We start from the raw sequence: 21,771 nt of genomic DNA, 5'->3' as shown, positions 1-21,771 counted from the left end.
GATTCTCTTGTCTCTGGCTACTGCATGGAGGAGGGCCAATAGGCGATATAGGCTGACAGGGGAACCGGGCCCTATGACACCACTGGTGGGCAACCCTGCATTCCAATGCTGGCTTCACGAAATCCGTCCCAGCTTGATTTCAATGCCAACGGGAGGGATCCCACGTGTTAAAGATGTCATTACTCAACAGGGTTGCAGACCACTGATGTCCTTGCTAGATGACCGGCCAAGAGAGCCAAGTCATTGGTTTCAATACTTACAACTACGTAGCTTTGTAGACTCTCTGTCTCCGAGATCTGAGATGCATAAGGACTTGACTCCATTTGACAGACTATGTTTCCTTCGAGAAACACCTCCCCACACAGTCTCGATAATCTACAACATAACAGTGTCTGGAGGGACGAGGGGGGACCTGCCCGAGTATGTAGGGCAATGGCAGTCAGAACTGAGAAAGACTTTTTCCAAAGAACAGTGGTATAAGTCATTTAACCTAACACACAAATCCACCATCTCATGTAGAATGCAGGAACTCAACTATAAAATCCTCGCACGGTGGTACAGGACACCCGCCAGGCTTCACAGAATGTTTCCAGAGGTCTCAGACACTTGCTGGAGGTGTCAGACCTCGGTGGGCTCAATGCTGCATGTTTGGTGGTCTTGTCCAGGGATCCAGGGATTATGGGAAGACGTCTTTGCTCTCTATAATCATTTACATCAAGTGGGAGTGACACCCTCGCCGGAAGTGGCACTCTTCTCAATGTACGGGGGGGCAATCTCTAAGGCGAAGAGAGGTCTGCTCTCATACTTCATGATCTCAATGAGACAGATCATACCGAAACATTGGAGGTCCACCTATACATTGAGAAGAGCAGACTGGGTGGGGGCTATGGATGCCCTGAGACGTTTGGAAGAGATAAGAGCATTTGATGAAGGGAGAGACTCACTATGCTTTTCCACCTGGTATCCGTGGCTTCAATTCAGAGAAACACAACAATTCCAATCCTGGTTACACACGGGCACACTGCCACACTGATGTTTGGCGGGGCGAAGTGGCCCTCCTGATGGGAGGATGGCATGGTGCCACGTTGCAGAACCCTACAGAATCTCCCCTTCTCTCTTTCTCGTGTTTTCCTTCTTTCTCTTCTCTTTCTCCCTCTTCTTCTCCTTTCATCCCTTGCTTTTCTTTCTTTCCCCTCTTTTCCTTCTCTTGCTTATCTAATTAGTGTACATAGGTTTACTTGTTGAAATATATGGCAAGATTATACAGAATGATATTGGCATCTACATATTAAATAGAACAAAAGATAAACGATTGATATATACTTGGGATAAGATGTCATTAAGGATGTTATGAAGAATTTTTCTTGTAAGACCTACGATAAAGTTCACTGTAGTATATGCTGTATAAGATTTAAATGCCCAGACCAAACTGCAACTTTTCCATATTCTGTAAAACCGGGCACTACAAAATTATCTATATTCATGCTTTGTTATATAATTTTTCTTGAAAACAATAAAGAAATATTAAACGAAAAAAGCGCAAGATTGCTGAGGAAAAACGAATATTTCAGGACAAGTGGGAACAGCTATATTTTGTCACAGAGGTTGGAGCAAAAGTCCAGTGTTTGATTTGTTTTCAATTTATCGCAGTGCTTAAAGACTACAATGTGCGACGACATTACATGACGCACCACGGAGAACAGTATGAAGCACTGTCTGGCAAACTACGAGATGAAAAGGTTCAGCAGCTGAAAGCATCACTTAAAAAACAGCGAAACCTTTTCTCAAGTATTAACAAGGCAAGCGAATCTTCGGTGAAAGCAAGTTTTGTCCTCAGTAACATGATAGCAAAATATTCACGACCATTTACTGAGGGTCAGTTCATTAAAGACTGTTTTGTAAAGGCAAGTGAAATTTTGTGTCCAGACAAAACAAAACTATTCGAAGGCATAAGCTTGTCCGCGAATACTGTTGCTAGTAGAATCACTGAATCTGCTAGTAACATTCATCAGCAACTCATTACAGCAGCACAAAGTTTTGAAGCATTTTCCATAGCACTTGACGAGAGTACTGGTGTAACGGATACAGCATACTGTGCTGTGTTCATTCGTGGGGTTGATGAAAACTTAAACATAATCGAGGAATTTTTAGACTTATTACCTATGAAAGGCACAACAACTGGTCGTGACATTTTTAAAGAACTTGAAGATTGTATCAATACAGCAGGACTGCCATGGGATAAACTTGTGTCTGTGGTAACCGACGGTGCACCAGCAATGTGTTCTGAAAACATCGGTGTTGTGGGATTATTGAAAGCAAAACGAAACCAGCTTTCTTTGTCGGGTCCTTTCAGTGCAATACACTGCATTCTGCATCAAGAAGCGCTGTGTGGAAAAAGTGTACAACTGAAAGAAGTGATGGACTTTGTGGTTAAGACAGTGAATTTTATACGGGCAAGAGGTCTTAATCATAGGCAGTTTACTTCATTCTTGTCTGATATGGACACCGAATATGGAGACTTGCTGTATCATACTGAAGTCAGATGGCTGAGCCGCGGAAGAGTGTTGAAAAGATTTTTTTCCTTAAGAGAGGAGATAGCGCTTTTTATGGCACTGAAAGATAATGATGTCTTCCAACTTTCTGACCCAGCTTTTCTATCTGATTTAGCGTTTCTAACTGATGTCACAGAACATCTCAATGAACTCAACTTGAAGCTCCAAGGCCAAAAGCACATAATTACAATAATGTTTGACAGTGTCAAAGCATTCAAATGTAAGTTGTCTTTGTGGGCCAAACAGTTGCAGTCTGGCAATTTGGCTCATTTCTCAGCTATGCAGTCACTGGTACAAACTACACTGGATCGTTTGAAAATGTGCTCCGATATAATTTTACAACTACTACAAGAGTTCAATCGACGTTTTCATGATTTCCAGGATCTTGAAACTGAATTTGCACTCTTTGCCACACGATTTGCAGTGGATGTTTCTTGTGTTTCAGAAGATCTGCAGATGGAGCTTGTTGACTTGCAGTGTGACACTGTTCTGAAACAGAAGTATATGGACATTGGTGTTCCAGATTTCTATAAGTTTGTTTCACAAGAAAAGTTTCCAAAACTTGTTAAAGCTGCTGCCAGGATCATGGCCATGTTTGGCAGTTTTTCTCCTCAATGAAGCTTAACAAATCAGCATTACGGTCAAGACTTACAGATGAGCATCTTTGTGCAACATTGCGATTGGCTACTGCACATGATTTCAAACCCCAAGTTGACATGCTTGTATCTGGCAAACGCAGTCAATTGAGCAGCCAGACTGGAGTTTGTCACACTTGAACTTGAAAACTGTATTGTTAAAATAAATGAGCAGGTGGAAAACACCTGAAAATTTCCATTACGTTCAAACTTAGCAGTGTTGTTATACTAATGTAGCATTGTTATAATAGTTGAAATAATTGATTAACAATTATATTGTATTGTATTAAATTTGAAAGGAATGCGGCCCTCTGCCTTAAATTTTTTTTATATGCGGCCCACTTACTCTGACGAGTTTGAGACCCCTGCCATATGGTATAGATTTAATCGTATGTATTGGATGGTTGCTATTGGCACGTAAGATATTGTTTCCACTTATTAATTTTCTAGAAATTTGATAGTTTATTTTCTTAGTCTCCACATCCCCCAACAATTGCAAATCCAAAAAATTTATAGTAGTAGCAGGTGCCGTATGAGTGAATTTTAGGGCAAGATCGTTATGATTTATGTGAATAAATGTTGAGGCTGTGGCAGCATCCCCAGACCAAATAATAAACACATCATCCACATATCTACCATACCATACTATATGTCTCCTGAAAGAATTACAGAGAAAAATATTCTGTTCTTCCCACCAGGAAGCATACAGTATGGCTAGGGATGAGGAGAAACAAGAACCGATAGAACAACCTTTTACTTGAAGATAATCCATTTTGAACATGAAACAATTATATTTTAATACAAATTCAATAGCTCTAACAATCATTTCTTTAGTTTCATTGCTGTAGGCACTGTACTTATAAGGTGATAATTTACACTCTGTATGGTCAAATGATGAGGAATACATGAGTAAAGATTTTCTAGATCACAAGATATGAAGCGCCGTCTAAGAGAAGCCTTTTGGATTATACAAATGAATAGCAAATATCCAAATGGGATGAACTATAGAAACAATACGCTATTTATTTATAAGAAATCATGTTGCACAGTTATAACATTGGTATTGTATATATTCATTGTATATTTTATACAATTGTGTGTATTTGTATTGCTGTTTTGTGATTGGTTGTTTAGTGTTTTAAAAGATTTCCCATGATGCTAGGATTTATTATTCAATGATTAAGGGCACATTGTTATGATCCGGTAGCCGTGGAAGATTACAGAAAACTCCCATTGGTGGAAAAACACCAAGAAAACAAGAGTAGTTGGAACCTGGGCTGACCATAATCCCCTAACTATCAGACCACACTAGAAGTAGCCATGGAGCGTTCCTAAACACCTTGACACCTTGTCACAGCTTGAAAAGCTAGCTATGCCTCACAGATAGAAATGAGGAAATCTACCTTGCCTCAGAGTAGTCCCCAAAGGATTAGACAGCCCCCAACATATAAAGATTATGGTGATGTAGGAAAACACGATACACAGATAGGAAAAATAGATTTAGCAAAGGCGAGGCCCCACTAACTAGATACAAAGGAAAGGAAAAGAAACTGATTGTGTCAGCTCACCACACAAGAGAAACCAAACTTCACCTGCAAGAAAACAGATACAAAACAAAGCATAATAAACACTCTAAGGTGTAAACCAGGAAGCAAGGAAAAACCTGACAAACTTATCGGCAGAAGTCTTGCACATGGAAACAGGGAAGGACAGCGCTCCAAGCCATGTCCAGAGACTGAGGAAAATACAATTATATCCTACACCAGCAAGGCAAAAAGTCCTCTCCTATATACACCAGGCTTGTCTGCAATAGGACTTCCTTAATTCCCAATTAACACCGACACCTGTCTGAGTCACAGGCTCAGACTCAGCTCCACCACCATTCCTGGCCACAAGAGGGCGATCCAAACCAAAACAGACACACAGACGACATTCACAAGAGCGCATGGCGCCAGAAACGTGAAGTAAAATTTATACCACCACTATGGACTTTTAACTGACAAATAAAGGTATGTTTTTACTGAGATTTGCCTTTTTCACAAATTTTTCATTGTTAATACTCACGATCCAAGTTAATTGGCTGGAGTCTCACCTAATGTGAACCTGCTCGGCAAGAAAGAAACTCACGGTGAGGTGTTTTTTTTTTTAGTTTTTTTTCTTCCTTTGGTATTGCATGGTGGGAGAAGATGTTATCAGGGTCTTATAATGAATTGGGGGATGGGAGAGGATGTCATCAGGTACTTGGCAAAATTTGGACCTAGGTTCCCACCTGTATATTAGCCCTATAAAGGCATATGTTTATGCTCCATATAATTACCAATATCATTGAATAATGTCCCCCTTCCTGGGCCCTTTCATGGTTGAGTGTCCCCTATCTTGGGCTCTTTCATGGTATAATATGTCCCATCCTTTACCCTTTCATGAAAAAATGTCCCCCATCTTTTGCCCCTCCATGGTAAAATGTCCCCCATACTGGGCCCCTTCTAGTAATAATGTTCACTATTCTTCAACAAATAACAAACAATAAACGATCATTCTCACCTTCTTCCACTCCCACGACGAGCAGTGTCCTCTTGTACAGCTAGTAGATGATGTTTGTGCACCTGACGCATGATAGTGATGTCATACTCCACAAGCTATTTTCTAATATAGTTGCATTAAAAATTCCCTACTGTTGCCTAATTACACTGCTGTTCTATTTTCTCTTCTACTCCCTGTGTGATGATGATTCGTTTGAGAATCCGAGTGCATGCTGGGATATTCAAACAAAATGTCATCAGGGGGCAGAGTCTGTGGCAGTAACTGGAGCCTCTGTCCCCTCCCTGAATTGAAGTATCATCATGACGCTCATTTCAGGGGTCACTGTGTCCCTGCTGTATTCCTGCTTTGTACCTCACTGCACTGTGCGATCATGATGCTTCATTTCATGGAGGGGGCAGAGGCTGCGGTCACTGCCACAGACTCCTGCCCCTGATGACATTTTGTTTCAGAGAGAGGACAAAAGTTGTGGTCACTGCCACAGACTTTGCCCCCTGATGACACTTCCTTTGAGTATTCCAGCATGAACTTGGATTCTCAAACAAATTGGTAGGGAACGATAGGGAATTTTCAATACAAGTATATTAGAAAATAGCTTAGATTATGGAATCAAATAGATAAGGATTTAGAATTAATTTTTCTTTAAACCACCCTTTTAAGTACAATTATAACTAATTCAATTTTACACATTTTGACAAATACATCACGTTTAGACAAGAATGTGTTGTCATCAGGCAAGATTTGGCTCAGAAACTGATATCCAGCATGTCGGGGCAAATTACCGAAGTCTAGAAAAATAATTGTCAATGCTGTAAATATTGAGTTTTTTAATAAAATTGATGTATTTGTCAATAAAAGTTTAAAAACTTATGAAATGCTTATTATTGTACTACAGTAACCATAGAAACATCTAACTAAAAGATTTAAAATCAATGAAGCAACAAATTATGAAAAACAAAGTTTGTGTCTGTCTCAAAACGTTTAGCCAGGACTGTACATATCACTGAAGCTGAGTCAGTGAAGCTCACAGTGCGCTCATGTGAATGAGCATGAGTATGATTCATCATTAGTTGCAAGAGTGCCTGTTATGTATGATACTGAAAAAGTTACAGTGCAGAATCACACCATCCCTAGCCTAAGGTCCTATCCTGTTTCTTTGAGCGGACTTCATTTCTCTCTATTGCTCACAAACATACCACACACATATTTATGGTATGGGTTTATTTCATAGACATACCGGTCTATTAATGTAATTAGCTAAAATAACACAGTGCCCAAAAGCATGCAGACGTGGTCAAGTAGATGAATTGTTGTTCAGAGTCAGACCTGCCGTTATAATGCGTAAGCCTGAAGACAAGTGTCATTTTTTTTTCACAAAAAATGTGCCGTTTTTCATTAGCTTTTGATCCATGTGTACATTTTTACCATTTTTCTATTATGCAGAAAAAGCTAATGGAGATTTCCCAAGTTTCTCCTTGCAGTTAGTGAAAACTAGACAGCACATTGATGCAACTGAGATGTCAAACAAGTGTTCTCAATTTTTTTTTCCCACAGATTCATTCACATTAAAAACTAACTTAAGGGGGGCGTGGCTTGCCGATGGCAGAGTGAGACACACATCTCCTTAGCTCTGTGCCCAGGCCGCCCTTTCAGCCTCTTACAGGTGGTGCAGCAGAGCCCAAACCTCACATAGGCAGACCCAGACGTTCCCTCAAGCAAAAAAAAAAAATTGTGGAAACCACACAATGGAGTGATAAAGTCCAAAATATCTTTATTAGAAAGGTTCACAAACAATTAAAAACGTGGGAAATGCACTTACACAATTCCCCAAAGTAACATAAATAAGGAGGACACTAAGAAAGACCTCACATCGTGGGGACCAGGGCCAAAATATAGATGACTGGATATTATAGGCAATAATACTCAATTAGTGCAACAAAGTGCCTAATGCCAGTCATTATTCACATTATGCAAGCCCCCCTAAAACAATATAAAGATATGTCTTTGGGTACAGCAAATCTCTCATCAAATTGATATAAACATATTCAGGGTAAACCCAGTAACATACCAGTACTCTATGAAAGGGGGGAGAAAGCCAGTCCTAGGTCCACGCCCAACAGCTGTTTCGGATCACCTTTTTCAAGGGACACTGCACGTTGAATATGTTTATATCAATTTGATGAGAGATTTGCTGTACCCAAAGACATATCTTTGTATTGTTTTAGGGGGGCTTGCATAATGTGAATAATGACTGGCATTGGGCACTTTGTTGCACTAATTGAGTATTATTGCCTATAATATCCAGTCATCTATATTTTGGCCCTGGTCCCCACGATGTGAGGTCTTTCTTAGTGTCCTCCTTATTTATGTTACTTTGGGGAATTGTGTAAGTGCATTTCCCACGTTTTTAATTGTTTGTGAACCTTTCTAATAAAGATATTTTGGACTTTATCACTCCATTGTGTGGTTTCCACAATTTTTTTTTGTAGTATATATAGGAGTATGTCCTGTCATCAGGAATCCAATACTTTGGGGATATCACCTGTGTTTTGATATGTATACAGTTGGATATATGTGTGCATCCCCATTTCCCATGAAAATTGTTTCAGTTCCCTCAAGCAAGCAGCAGATCCGGAGACCGGGACAAGCAGGATGGATTGCTTCCTAGTCTCCAGTACCCCCACTCCAACACGAGCTGCTCAGGCCAAGATGCCGACGGCAGGGAACCAACAACACTCCTCACTGAAGCATATCTCAGAGGTAGGGGATTCCCCAGTCACCACTTCTCTGGATTCCAGTGAGAATGAAATACAGTCAGGGCCAGAAATATTTGGACAGTGACACAAGTTTTGTTATTTTAGCTGTTTACAAAAACATGTTCAGAAATACAATTATATATATAATATGGGCTGAAAGTGCACACTCCCAGCTGCAATGTGAGAGTTTTCACATCCAAATCGGAGAAAGGGTTTAGGAATCATAGCTCTGTAATGCATAGCCTCCTCTTTTTCAAGGGACCAAAAGTAATTGGACAAGGGACTCTAAGGGCTGCAATTAACTCTGAAGGCGTCTCCCTCGTTAACCTGTAATCAATGAAGTAGTTAAAAGGTCTGGGGTTGATTACAGGTGTGTGGTTTTGCATTTGGAAGATGTTGCTGTGACCAGACAACATGCGGTCTAAGGAACTCTCAATTGAGGTGAAGCAGAACATCCTGAGGCTGAAAAAAAAGAAAAAATCCATCAGAGAGATAGCAGACATGCTTGGAGTAGCAAAATCAACAGTCGGGTACATTCTGAGAAAAAAGGAATTGACTGGTGAGCTTGGGAACTCAAAAAGGCCTGGGCGTCCACGGATGACAACAGTGGTGGATGATCGCCGCATACTTTCTTTGGTGAAGAAGAACCCGTTCACAACATCAACTGAAGTCCAGAACACTCTCAGTGAAGTAGGTGTATCTGTCTCTAAGTCAACAGTAAAGAGAAGACTCCATGAAAGTAAATACAAAGGGTTCACATCTAGATGCAAACCATTCATCAATTCCAAAAATAGACAGGCCAGAGTTAAATTTGCTGAAAAACACCTCATGAAGCCAGCTCAGTTCTGGAAAAGTATTCTATGGACAGATGAGACAAAGATCAACCTGTACCAGAATGATGGGAAAAAAAAAGTTTGGAGAAGAAAGGGAACGGCACATGATCCAAGGCACACCACATCCTCTGTAAAACATGGTGGAGGCAACGTGATGCCATGGGCATGCATGGCTTTCAATGGCACTGGGTCACTTGTGTTTATTGATGACATAACAGCAGACAAGAGTAGCCGGATGAATTCTGAAGTGTACCGGGATATACTTTCAGCCCAGATTCAGCCAAATGCCGCAAAGTTGATCGGACGGCGCTTCATAGTACAGATGGACAATGACCCCAAGCATACAGCCAAAGCTACCCAGGAGTTCATGAGTGCAAAAAAGTGGAACATTCTGCAATGGCCAAGTCAATCACCAGATCTTAACCCAATTGAGCATGCATTTCACTTGCTCAAATCCAGACTTAAGACGGAAAGACCCACAAACAAGCAAGACCTGAAGGCTGCGGCTGTAAAGGCCTGGCAAAGCATTAAGAAGGAGGAAACCCAGCGTTTGGTGATGTCCATGGGTTCCAGACTTAAGGCAGTGATTGCCTCCAAAGGATTCGCAACAAAATATTAAAAATAAAAATATTTTGTTTGGGTTTGGTTTATTTGTCCAATTACTTTTGACCTCCTAAAATGTGGAGTGTTTGTAAAGAAATGTGTACAATTCCTACAATTTCTATCAGATATTTTTGTTCAAACCTTCAAATTAAACGTTACAATCTGCACTTGAATTCTGTTGTAGAGGTTTCATTTCAAATCCAATGTGGTGGCATGCAGAGCCCAACTCGCGAAAATTGTGTCACTGTCCAAATATTTCTGGACCTAACTGTAGACTCTGAGGAGATGAATCTCCGTGACATTAGTAAATCTCTCCCCACCAAACATGATTTGGAAGTCGGCGATATTTCGGTCCCTTGGGGATCTTCCTAAGTTCCTTGGAACATTTGAGTTACCAATGACAGATCTACCTGACTGGCCGAAAAGCCTACACCTGCAGGTGATTCCACCCAATTGGCAAGAGGCCTCAGGATCGAGGAACAGACAGAAAAACCCCAAACAGACCCCAATGGAGCCACAGAGGTCCCCTTCTTGAGATCTCCTTTGACATTTAAAAGTTTCAGGGAGGTGGTTGGAACCAACAAGTGGTTGGAAGACAGACCCATTGGGTCTCATTACATCCCTTTCTCTGGTCCTAAAACAGGGATGCCATGATTTCTTCTCCTTCTACCCATTAACAATCTGACATGGAGATTCATGAGTTGTTTGTACCTTTTTTCTGAAGTCAGAATAACATTAGATAGTTTGTGACTTTGCTCTCTCTTCCTGCACAAAAAAAAACAACAAACAAAAAAACAAACAAACCTCTTCCTTCTCCCTTCTTCTCCCTCCCCCCCTTCTCCCCCTCTTACCCCCTTTTCCCCTCCTCCCCCTCCCTTCTCACCCTCTCCCTCTACCCCCTTGCCCTCCTCCCTCTCCTCCCTCTCTCTCCAACCCTCTTCCCCCTCTCCCTCTCCCCCCTCTCCCCCCTCCCTCTCCCACCCTCTTCCCCCCCTCCCTCTCCCCCCTCTTTCCCACTCTTCCTCCCTCCTCCTCACCCTCTCTTCTCTCCCCTCTGCCCCCCCTTCCTTCCATTTCTTCGCCCTCTCTCACCAGTTCACCTTCTCCAATCCCCCACTTCAAATAAGTATTACTCCATGCCACACCGACTTTACAGCAGGATTGACTATTTCTTCATATCCCAGACACTCCTAGATTTCCACTTAAATACAAAGATAGGCTCCATCCTTTGGTCTGACCACGCCCCTATATATCTTTCCATACAATTTGGCAAAGCAGTAAGGTCAGGATCCACATGGCGCCTCAATGAGAACTTATAGTAGGATACGTCATGCTTGGTAGACGTGACCCAGACAATCTCAAACGTCACACTGGATCACGTAGCTGATCAATCTGCCCCATCCATGAAGTGGGAGGCATTCAAATGTGTCCTGAGAGGAGTCCTCATAAAACATGGCAGTCGGCTTAAAAAGGAAAGAATGGAGGAGATCAAAACGCTTTCTTCCCAGATCTCTGACCTAGAGTCCGCCCACAAACACACAAATGCGCAGCACATATTTGGCCAATTATCTACAGCCAGGCAGAAACTGCTGTCCATCTTAGACCAGAGAACATGATGCTGGAGGGAAAGACTTAAGGGCAGGTTCTACCAGTATGGGAATGGGAGCGGCAGGTTTCTGTCCAGAGCACTACACCCACGTAACTTGGCTTCTCACGTACCATTCATAAATGATCAACAGGGGAAAAAAAATCCAGAACATAAAGGGGATATTACAATGCTTTAGGGAATATTATCAAAATGTATACAATATTATGGGACATTTTTTCGACCTCCCTAAACAACAATTAGTAGAGAAAATAAAAATGTATATTCGCTCTACCAAATTACCAGAGCTGGACCCAATAATAACCACGGGCCTAGAGGAAGACTTCTCATTAGAGGAGGTATAAACTGAAAAATAAGGAGCGCTGATAGTGTAATACCAACAGATCAGTGAGGTAGATCAGGAAAAATACACTCACCTGAAAAGGTTGTGATAGTCACAACCACTGATAAAGCATAGGATGATGGTGTCTGCTGCAGCCCCACGTGGATGTGCATACAAATCAGAGTGAAGAGGGGGTTAATGCCGCGCATCAGCCAAAATGAAGATGTAGCACGTTGATGTTATAAACATATTCTTTTATTGCATCGGTCTACGCGTTTCGAGGATATACCTCTTCTTCAGGACCAGTGCATCAACATAGTATAGCATAAATGAAGATGTCAGACATATATATACAGCTGATAACAGAGAGCACCGCCCATTAGATGAAGAAAAAAAAAAAACACACTGGGAGGGACCACTGATTCAGTGACATAACAGATATTTAGTAGAACTCAAATTCACATATAGACTAATAGATAATAATGAATAACGAATATAAAAGTTATAGGAGTGACAAATTATTTTGAAAAGAAAAAAAGAAAACAGAAATTATTATATGAAGAAAAAAACCCTTTTCTAGGTGTGAACATTACACTAGAACCCACATAGGGTGGATTCCTTAAAACCTCAAAGTCAGTGTTATTAGTGAAACTGGCTATTCCATATTCTGTGAGAGATGTGTAGGAAATAAAAGAATCAAATGTGAAAACAAAAGAGGAGTGTATAGTATGAAATCTATGTGTATTAAAAGGATAGGGTCTATGTGTATTAAAAAAACCTGAAGTGACATTCACAATTAATAAAAAATAGCGCTGACCGGAAAAACATTAAAAATACGTAAAACCTTTATTAAGATCAATAAAAAATGTTAAAACTTGTGGAAACATCACCACAGTGAAAAAGGAAAATTCGTGTTATATTCAGGGCTCAGGAGCGAGTAGCATAACAGAGCGCTGATAGAAGACAGGTCAAGAAAGTCCAGACCGTGGGAAATAATGCGCATGTCCTGCAAGGTAACTCCAGTGCAGATGCTAGTCAATTGCATATCTAGGGAGCCCATAGGAGAGATGCTGCATAGAGGAGAAAAATATATATATATATATATATATATATATATATATATATATATATATATATGTGTACAAGAAAAAAAACAAAAAGTGCAGTAGATCACAGGAGTATATTCATAGTAGATCAGGGATGGGATTTAATAAATAAATAAAACCAAAAATTGTATCGGCAGTAAGAGGAAGCCCACCTGATATTAGTACTAAACCCCAAAAAGGAAAGTCTGTATTGTTTACAGCCCCCAATAGTATAATAATTTGTCTTATTACTAAAACTTTTTTTAAAATGGTAGACACTAATGGATATATACATTTTAATAGCGCCCATTATAACAAATGGCTTCTTAATATTCCCCGAAATCAGTATAGAAAAATCAGAAGGAATTGTAGCCAGGATGAGGACTTTGAAGCACAGGCCAAAATTTTATTAAATCGGTTTTTAGAGAAAGAATACCCCAAAAAAGTTTTAAAAAATGCCTTTAATGAGACCCGGGGTCTGAAACAGGAGGACTTAATTTTATCCAACGCAGAAAAATCTGTATCAACAACAGAGAATAATTTTATATCAAATTTCATTACCACTTTTAGTGAGGACAACGGGTCCATAAAAAGAATACTATCCAAACATTGGAACATTCTCAAAAATGATCCGGTTTTGAGTAGTAATATTCCTGACCACTCTGGCATTACCTTTAGAAGGGCACCCACTAGTCGCAATGTTGTGGCACCCAGCAGACTAAGAATCTTTAATAATGATTATAAGAGAATGACTGATCTTCCTATGGGTGCGTGCAAATGCTTCTCAAATAAATGCTTATGTTGCAATATAATTAAACATAGGAGAAAGAGTTTTGGCCCAAGGGGAGAGCCAGAACTTTACTCCATTAAGGGACACATGACCTGTCAATCAGATTTTGTGGTGTATCTGATTGACTGCCTGTGTGGGAAGCAATACATAGGCAGTACCACACAGGCATTACATAATCGTTTAAATTCCCACAGGCATAATATCAAAAAAGGTTTCCTGCTTCATGGTCTTTCACGTCATTGTACGATGGTGCATGACAAAAAGATAAATTTTACTATTACTCCTATAGAACAGATTTCCAGCAATATCTCCAATAGACATGAAATGTTGAGTAAAAAGGAAACCTTTTGGATTTATAAACTGAATACATTGAAGCCTTTGGGTCTCAACGAAGTAACTGATTTATTTTATTGATCTTATAAATCCTCTTACTACAAGAACATGGCCATATTTCTGAAGCTTGTTGTAACAATATTAATGATTTTAATGTTGGTTTTTTTTGTGTTTTTTTGTTATATATTATTATTATTTTTTTATATTTTTTTTTATTTTTTGTTTTTTTTGTTTTTTTATTTTTATAGTATTTATTTTTGTAGCACTGTTTTGTAATACTATTGGGGGCTGTAAACAATACAGACTTTCCCTTTTGTGGTTTAGTACTAATATCAGGTGGGCTTCCTCTTACTGCCGATACAATTTTTGGTTTTATTTATTTATTCAATCCCATCCCTGATCTACTATGAATATACTCCTGTGATCTACTGCACTTTTTGTTTTTTTTCTTGTACATATTTATATATATATATATATATATATATATATATATATATATATATATATATATATATATATATATATATATATATTTCTCTCCTCTATGCAGCATCTCTCCTATGGGCTCCCTAGATATGCAATTGACTAGCATCTGCACTGGAGTTACCTTGCAGGACATGCGCATAAGCATTATTTCCCACGGTCTGGACTTTCTTGACCTGTCTTCTATCAGCGCTCTGTTATGCTACTCGCTCCTGAGCCCTGAATATAACACGAATTTTCCTTTTTCACTGTGGTGATGTTTCTACAAGTTTTAACATTTTTTATTGATCTTAATAAAGGTTTTACGTATTTTTAATGTTTTTCCGGTCAGCGCTATTTTTTATTAATTGTGAATGTCACTTCAGGTTTTTTAATACACATAGACCCTATCCTTTTAATACACATAGATCTCATACTATACACTCCTCTTTTGTTTTCACATTTGATTCTTTTATTTCCTACACATCTTTCACAGAATATGGAATAGCCAGTTTCACTAATAACACTGACTTTGAGGTTTTAAGGAATCCACCCTATGTGGGTTCTAGTGTAATGTTCACACCTAGAAAAGGTTTTTTTTCTTCATATAATAATTTCTGTTTTCTTTTTTTCTTTTCAAAATAATTTGTCACTCCTATAACTTTTATATTCGTTATTCATTATTATCTATTAGTCTATATGTGAATTTGAGTTCTACTAAATATCTGTTATGTCACTGAATCAGTGGTCCCTCCAAGTGTTTTTTTTTTTTTTTTTTTCTTCATCTAATGGGCGGTGCTCTCTGTTATCAGCTGTATATATATGTCTGACCTCTTCATTTATGCTATACTACGTTGATGCACTGGTCCTGAAGAAGAGGTATATCCTCGAAACGCGTAGACCGATGGAATAAAAGAATACGTTTATAACATCAACGTGCTACATCTTCATTTTGGCTGATGCGCGGCATTAACCCCCTCTTCACTCTGATTTGTATGCACATTAGAGGAGGTAACAGACATCATTAAAGATTTAAAAATTGGGAATAACCCAGGGCCTGATGGCTTTACAGCGGGTTTCTATAAGCGCTTTATTGACCAATTGAGCCCCCAATTTTTGTCGACTTGTAATTGTGTATCCAATGGTGGATCCTTCCCGAAACAGGCGCTGGCAGCCAATATAATTGTGCTCCCCAAGCCAGGTAAAGACCCCTCCCAGTGTGGGAGCTATAGACCAATATCATTGATCAATATAGATAATAAAATGTATGCCAAGCTCTAGCTTGGGCAACCTGAGGCTCACTTAGCGGGGGCTCGAGAGGAAGGAGGAGGCGAGACGTCAAGGAAGTAAGACACATCATTGATTTTGGAACTACTAGAGAATGACACAGGGGTTTAAGGGACTATATTACATGTGGTTTATTTTGACTTTCTAGTTCGGTTTCATTATATGTCATTTTTTATGGAAGAATAATCTGGACTAGCAAGAGGGGGTTGTACCACTTTTTTTTTCTTCTTCTATACCATATTCTGTCAATTGATTGTCCTTCCCTTTAATCATACTCATTTTGTTATGGTTTTTATAAAATTTGGAAATCAATAAAAATGTTTGGAAAAAAAAAATGTATGCCAAGCTCATCTCAAATAGACTGCAGCCGCATCTTCCCTGTCTTTTTAGCACTGATCAAGTAGGATTTGTTAGAGGACGAGAATCAAGAGATAACACAATATGTGCAATATCCCTGATTGATAGAGTGCGGAGGACTGGATTACCCACGTGCATCCTGTCAGTGGACGCAGAAAAGGCCTTTTACAGGGTGCACTGGGAGTTCATGTTCCAGGTCTTTGAGGCAGCAGGTCTGCAGCAAACAATGCTACATAGGATCTCGGCTTTATATACGAACCCCTCTGCTCAGATTAAGGTTAACGGGGGTATTTCCCATTCCTTTGACATCAAAAACGGAACGCGGCAGGGGTGCCCGTTGTCCCCCCTGCTCTATGTTCTCACAATGGAACACTTGGCTGTGGCAATAAGGTCCAACCAATCAATTAAAGGGGTCCCGGCTCCGCGCAGGGAGGATAAACTAGCTCTCTTCGCAGATGACTTGATGCTGTTCATAACAAATCCAGTGACGAGCCTACCGAACATTATGTTGGAACTACACAGATTTGGCTCTCTGAGCAATTTTAAAATGAACATGCACAAGTCAGAGGCGCTTAATATTTCCCTCACGCACCAGGTGATCGATCAGCTTCGAGCGTCGTTCCCCTTTAGGTGGCAAGGGAAATCATTGTCATATCTTGGCATTGACTTGACTGCTGATGTCTCGTCCTTGTACGGAGCTAATATCCTTAACGTTTTGGGGAAGATAGAGGTGGATCTCCTGAAATGGAATAAGCTGCCAATATCCTGGTTAGGCAGGATAAATGCCATAAAGATGGATATTCTGCCTCGCCTGTTATATTTTTTTCAGGCAATTCCCATACCCTTGCCAGCTTCCTTTTTTTCACGATTAAAAACGGTCAAATCCAGATTCGTCTGGGCACACAGACGGCCTCGGCTGGCCTATAGAGTCCTGAGCAAGCCTAGACTTGCGGGGGGGGGCAGGCCTTCCAGACCTCAAAAAATATCACCTTGCTTCATTGGGAACATGCCTTCTGGATCTCTACCATAACAAAACCTCCAAGCGCTGGGTGGAGGTGGAGATGTCTCAGAAAGACTGAGTCCCTCTCGTAGAGTTGTGGTCGCCAGCCCCTTCGCACCTATGCACTCAGGCCAGGCCGTTCCTCGTAAAGAGCTTGTCCTCATTTCTCAGGAGTTCGAACGCACTACTGGACATTTCCACTATACCTGGACCACTGACTCCTTTACACAATAATTCTCTTCTCCCGACAGATTTAACAGGCAACATATTTCTTCGCATGTCCAGAGGCATGGTGTCCATAATGAGGGATCTAGTGTCCAATGTGGGTATGAGGCCCCTTCATTCTTTCTTCCCTGCTTGGTTTGGTTATAAGCAATTGAAGAGTTTTAGTAACTCCCTTTCACCACAAACTAACTTTTATAGGCCCTTGACGCCCTTTGAGTCTCTGTGTCTGGGGAGAGAGCCTCTGGAACACACCATTGCCCTACTATACAAAATGTTCCAGATTGAGTTGTCTGGACGGGAGGATGATGTCCCTTTCTTCTTGAAATGCTAGGTGGATTTGGGGAGACCCCTCACGCAAGAGCAACGCTCAAAAATATTACTCTTTACCCACAAGTCATTGCTGGATGTAGCGTCACAGGAACGGGGCTACAAAATAGTTTCCAGGTGGTATCACTGCCCCTCCAGTATTCATTCCATGTTCCCATCTGTCTCTGAAGAATGCTGGAGATGCTCAAATGATAGAGGCTCATACATCCACATGTGGTGGTCTTGTCCTCTCATACAATATTTTTGGCTAGACGTGTTTGCCCTTGTGAATAAAGTGTCATCCACTAGGTTTGAGCCGACGCCGGAACTGGCTCTTCTATCCTTAAGCAATATCTTGATTGCCAACTTCAAGAGAAGCCTGTTAAGGCATTTTTTGACGGGGGCAAGGAGATTAATCCCAAGGTACTGGAGGCAGACCAAAGTGCCCTTGCGGGCTGAACTGGTGGCCAAGATTAACCAGATCTATAGGATGGAGTTGCTGGTCAGCCAGCCATCGGACTCGGGGGAGTGAGTGTTCAGGCTGTGGGCGCCGTGGATTATGTGTAGAGAGACACTAGACCTGGTACTATGGCTTCAAGCTTTAGTTGGGGGTGTGAGACCTCTGTGATTGTCCACTCCACAAAAAAAAAGTGCCGGGGGCTGCACACGACCCAGACGAGACATCTTCTTGGTCCTTCTTTTCTTTTCCCTCTCCCCCTACATTTCCTCTTTTCTCATCTTTCTTTCCTCTTTGTACATTTTATGTTATGTTTACATTGTTAGACAGAATTGCCATCTCAGGGACTTTGTGCATCTACGTTGCCTCCCCTTTCTAAACGAGGCTCCATACATTTTTGTATGGGGGTCGGATTGTTGGTCACCCAGTGGGCATCATCTCCAAAGCAAAGCTATTACATGGGTGATGATGGTCTGACCTGAAGTGTGTAATCAAAGGAATTATTATGCAAGTAGAAAAGTGTTGTATTACTTATTACCTCCAAGATTTGAGTTATTCTACTCTATATCATATGTTGCCTATCCTATAACTTGTAAACATGTTCTTTATTCGAATAAAATCTGATTTACACAAAAAACTAACTTAAGTCTTCAAACTGGACCTAAGTTACAGTGTCCATTTTAGGACATGATCAGATATCAAAGTCAAACATCAGAATAATGTCAGTTTGAGGCTAAATACTCTGTCTGAGAACGGAGTTTGACATCTGAATCGGATACGTGATTTTGACATCTGACATTTGACTTTGATGTCCAACTTTTTTCAAACATCACAATGAGAATCAGAATGACGTTTAGGCACACTAAAGGGCCATTTACATGCTGCGACATCGCTAACGATATATCGTCGGGGTCACGGTGTTTGTGACGCACATCCAGCATTGTTAGCGACATTGCAGCGTGTGACAGGCTGGAGCGACCTTAAATGATCGCAAAAGAGGCAAAAATCGTTTGTCTGAGAGAGGTCGTTTATTTATGAAAAATTGTTGTCTGGTCATTAGCGATGTTCTTCCTCGTTCCTGCGGCATCACACATCGCTTTGTGTGACACCGCAGGAGCGACGAACATCTCCTTACCTCCGTCCACCGGCAATGAGGAAGGAAGGAGGTGGCATGTTCCAGCTGCTCATCTCCGCCCCTCCTCTGCTATTGGACAGCTGCCGTGTGACGTCGCTGTGACATCGCACGAACCGCCCCCTTAGAAAGGAGGTGGTTCACCGGCAACAGCGACGTCGCAGGGAATGTAAGTCCGTGTGACGGGTGTAAGCGATGTTGTGCGCCACGGGCAGCGATTTGCCCGTGATGCACAACCGACGGGGGTGGGTACGCTCGCTAGCGATATCGGTAATGATATCGCAGTGTGTAAAGTACCCTTTAGTGTTTGCATGATTAATCTCATAGCCAAGGAAAATCGTCAGTCAGCATCACTTTAGTCTGTGGCTGAGTGATAAGGCTTAGATCTCATATAATGTAGCTTCTGGAGGTGAATCCTGGGAGCAGACAAATAATGTTTAGCTTTTTATGATGCTGGTTAGCAGACAAACTCCAGTGATGTTAATTTTGAGATCTGACTTTGATATTTGAGTTTGACATTTAACGTTCACATTTTACTTTGATATCTGACTCTGACACCTACCTTATTGTTTTCTTATTAGATATGACTTCCCAAATATCTAATCAAATAAACAATGAACCTATAGCTTAATATTAAGGCATCTCGTTTATATCAAAACTTGGAAGATTTATTTAAAGTACAAATACTTCCTGGAAACGAAAACAAACAGCCTTTCTCCTGTATAAGTATAAGGAAAAACACAATAAACAAAGCCGTCCATATAGGTCTTTCACACGTCTTCAGACCTGACCAGCCAGCAGAGCTGACTAGCACAGGTGTTTTCACCTCCACTCGCCAACAGCAAAATGAGGCAGGTAATGATGAGCGAGCACTACCATGCTCTGTACACATAATGAGCAGTTGGATGCTCAGAAGGGCACAATGACCAGAACCACTCAGCTCTTGTGGCCGTTCCTTAAACCCAGACCCCAAATCCGGGGCCATTAAAACAATGTCTCAGTATTATAACTGCTACAGCCTGTTTCTCTGGTTTCTACATCACTGAAGCTTGCCACCTCTATGACACATACCTCCCATCCAGGAACACCTTACACACCCCTCACCTCTACTCAAAGCCAGAAGGCTTGGCACCTTCTGCCATCAAACAACATACCCTTGACAAGGTATCCAGATTCCCATGATGTTTCCTGGGCCTATGCTCAACCTAAAAAGTAAAATTTTGAAGGGGCAGGAACTTATTTGTCACCTGGGCATTGTTCATTTTTCTTTCCCACATTCATCTCAGTTGGGCATGGTCAGAGACTAGCTAAAACTTCAGGTATAGGAGGTAATATCTTAGAGGTGGACAATTTCTTACTCAGATAGATGATGGGGTGCTACTTCCCGTTTAGCTCTTGTGAAATGATAGCACTCAACTCGAAGTCTGATGCATCTGTCTGGACTATGAATTCCTTCATTAAGTTGGGTCTAAGCGGAGTACTTTTCTCCTTGCGGAGACTGTAAAAACAATCTGGCTCTCAGTGGTGAGAAGTCTTATAGCTGCAATGCTCCTCTGGGAAATATTCAAATTGTCTCTCCAGTAGATGAACTAAAAGTCAAAAGTAACTCTTTAACAAGCCTTTTCATATGACCTAGGATTTATGCCAGATCAGGTCCTCAATTTGCAGACACGGTGTTTCAGAATGATTGTCCCTCATCAGTGCAAAGTATGAGGTCTGATCTGGCTTTATGTGAAGCTCAGACCTCATACTTTGCACTGACGAGGAACAATCATCCCGAAACACCGTGTCTGCAAATTGAGGATCTGATCTGGCATAAATCGTAGGTCATATGAAAAGGCTTGTTAAAGAGCCAATTTTTATTTTTAGGATTGCTACCTCCAATAAGTGGCACTAGAAGTTCATCTCCTTCCTCCCTGGAGAGACAATTTCATTAATTTGAGTACTACTGGCTGCCTACAAAGCATTTTCTTTAGTTCCGGAAATTCCCCCTCAGCCTCCAGTGACAACTTTGCAATGGCAATACCCTTCAGGAGGTTGATTAGAGGGGTGACTTTCAGGGCAAAGTTGAGGACAAACCTGCGGTAATAACCCACTATGCCGAGGAAGGTTCTGACTTGTCGCTTGGATAGGGGTTCAGGCCTGGTCTGTATGGCCTCTATCTTATTTAGCTGAGGTTTGATCACACCCCTGCCTATCACATAGACAAAATATTTGGCTTATTCCATCCCCAAGGCACATTTCTTTGGGTTGATAGTAAAACCTGCCGTCCTCAGAGCATCAAGTACAGCGTTCAGGTAACTTGCCCAAACCTGGCTGAATATGGGGAAGATGGGGAAGATCTGGGGAAGATGGGGAAGATCTGGTGGGGAAGATGGGTAAGATCTGGGGAAGATGTCTGAATGAACAAACACTTGGCGAATGAGATTTAACACTGATAAATGTAGAGTAGTGCACCTAAGATGGAGTAATCCTATTGATGCATATGCATT

General features: G+C 41.0%; 1 protein-coding gene across 1 annotated transcript; it reads left to right on the top strand.

The window, feature by feature from the left end:
- Nucleotides 1-1,682: 1,682 nt before the first annotated feature.
- On the top strand, nucleotides 1,683-3,170 carry LOC142250448 (general transcription factor II-I repeat domain-containing protein 2-like). The gene has a single exon (XM_075322667.1). It carries the CDS (start codon nucleotides 1,683-1,685, stop codon nucleotides 3,168-3,170), a length of 1,488 nt encoding a protein of 495 aa, XP_075178782.1.
- The last annotated feature ends 18,601 nt before the right edge of the window (nucleotides 3,171-21,771 follow it).

The sequence above is a fragment of the Anomaloglossus baeobatrachus genome, chromosome 1 (genome assembly GCF_048569485.1).
Source record: "Anomaloglossus baeobatrachus isolate aAnoBae1 chromosome 1, aAnoBae1.hap1, whole genome shotgun sequence".
NCBI lineage: Eukaryota > Metazoa > Chordata > Amphibia > Anura > Aromobatidae > Anomaloglossus > Anomaloglossus baeobatrachus.
Note: the sequence above shows the minus strand (reverse complement) of the source record. Positions and strands in the feature narration are given on the sequence as shown.

Coding starts and splice junctions, on each gene's coding strand:
- LOC142250448 (XM_075322667.1), top strand. CDS start 1,683: ATGACGCACCACGGAGAACAGTATGAAGCACTGTCTGGCAAACTACGA.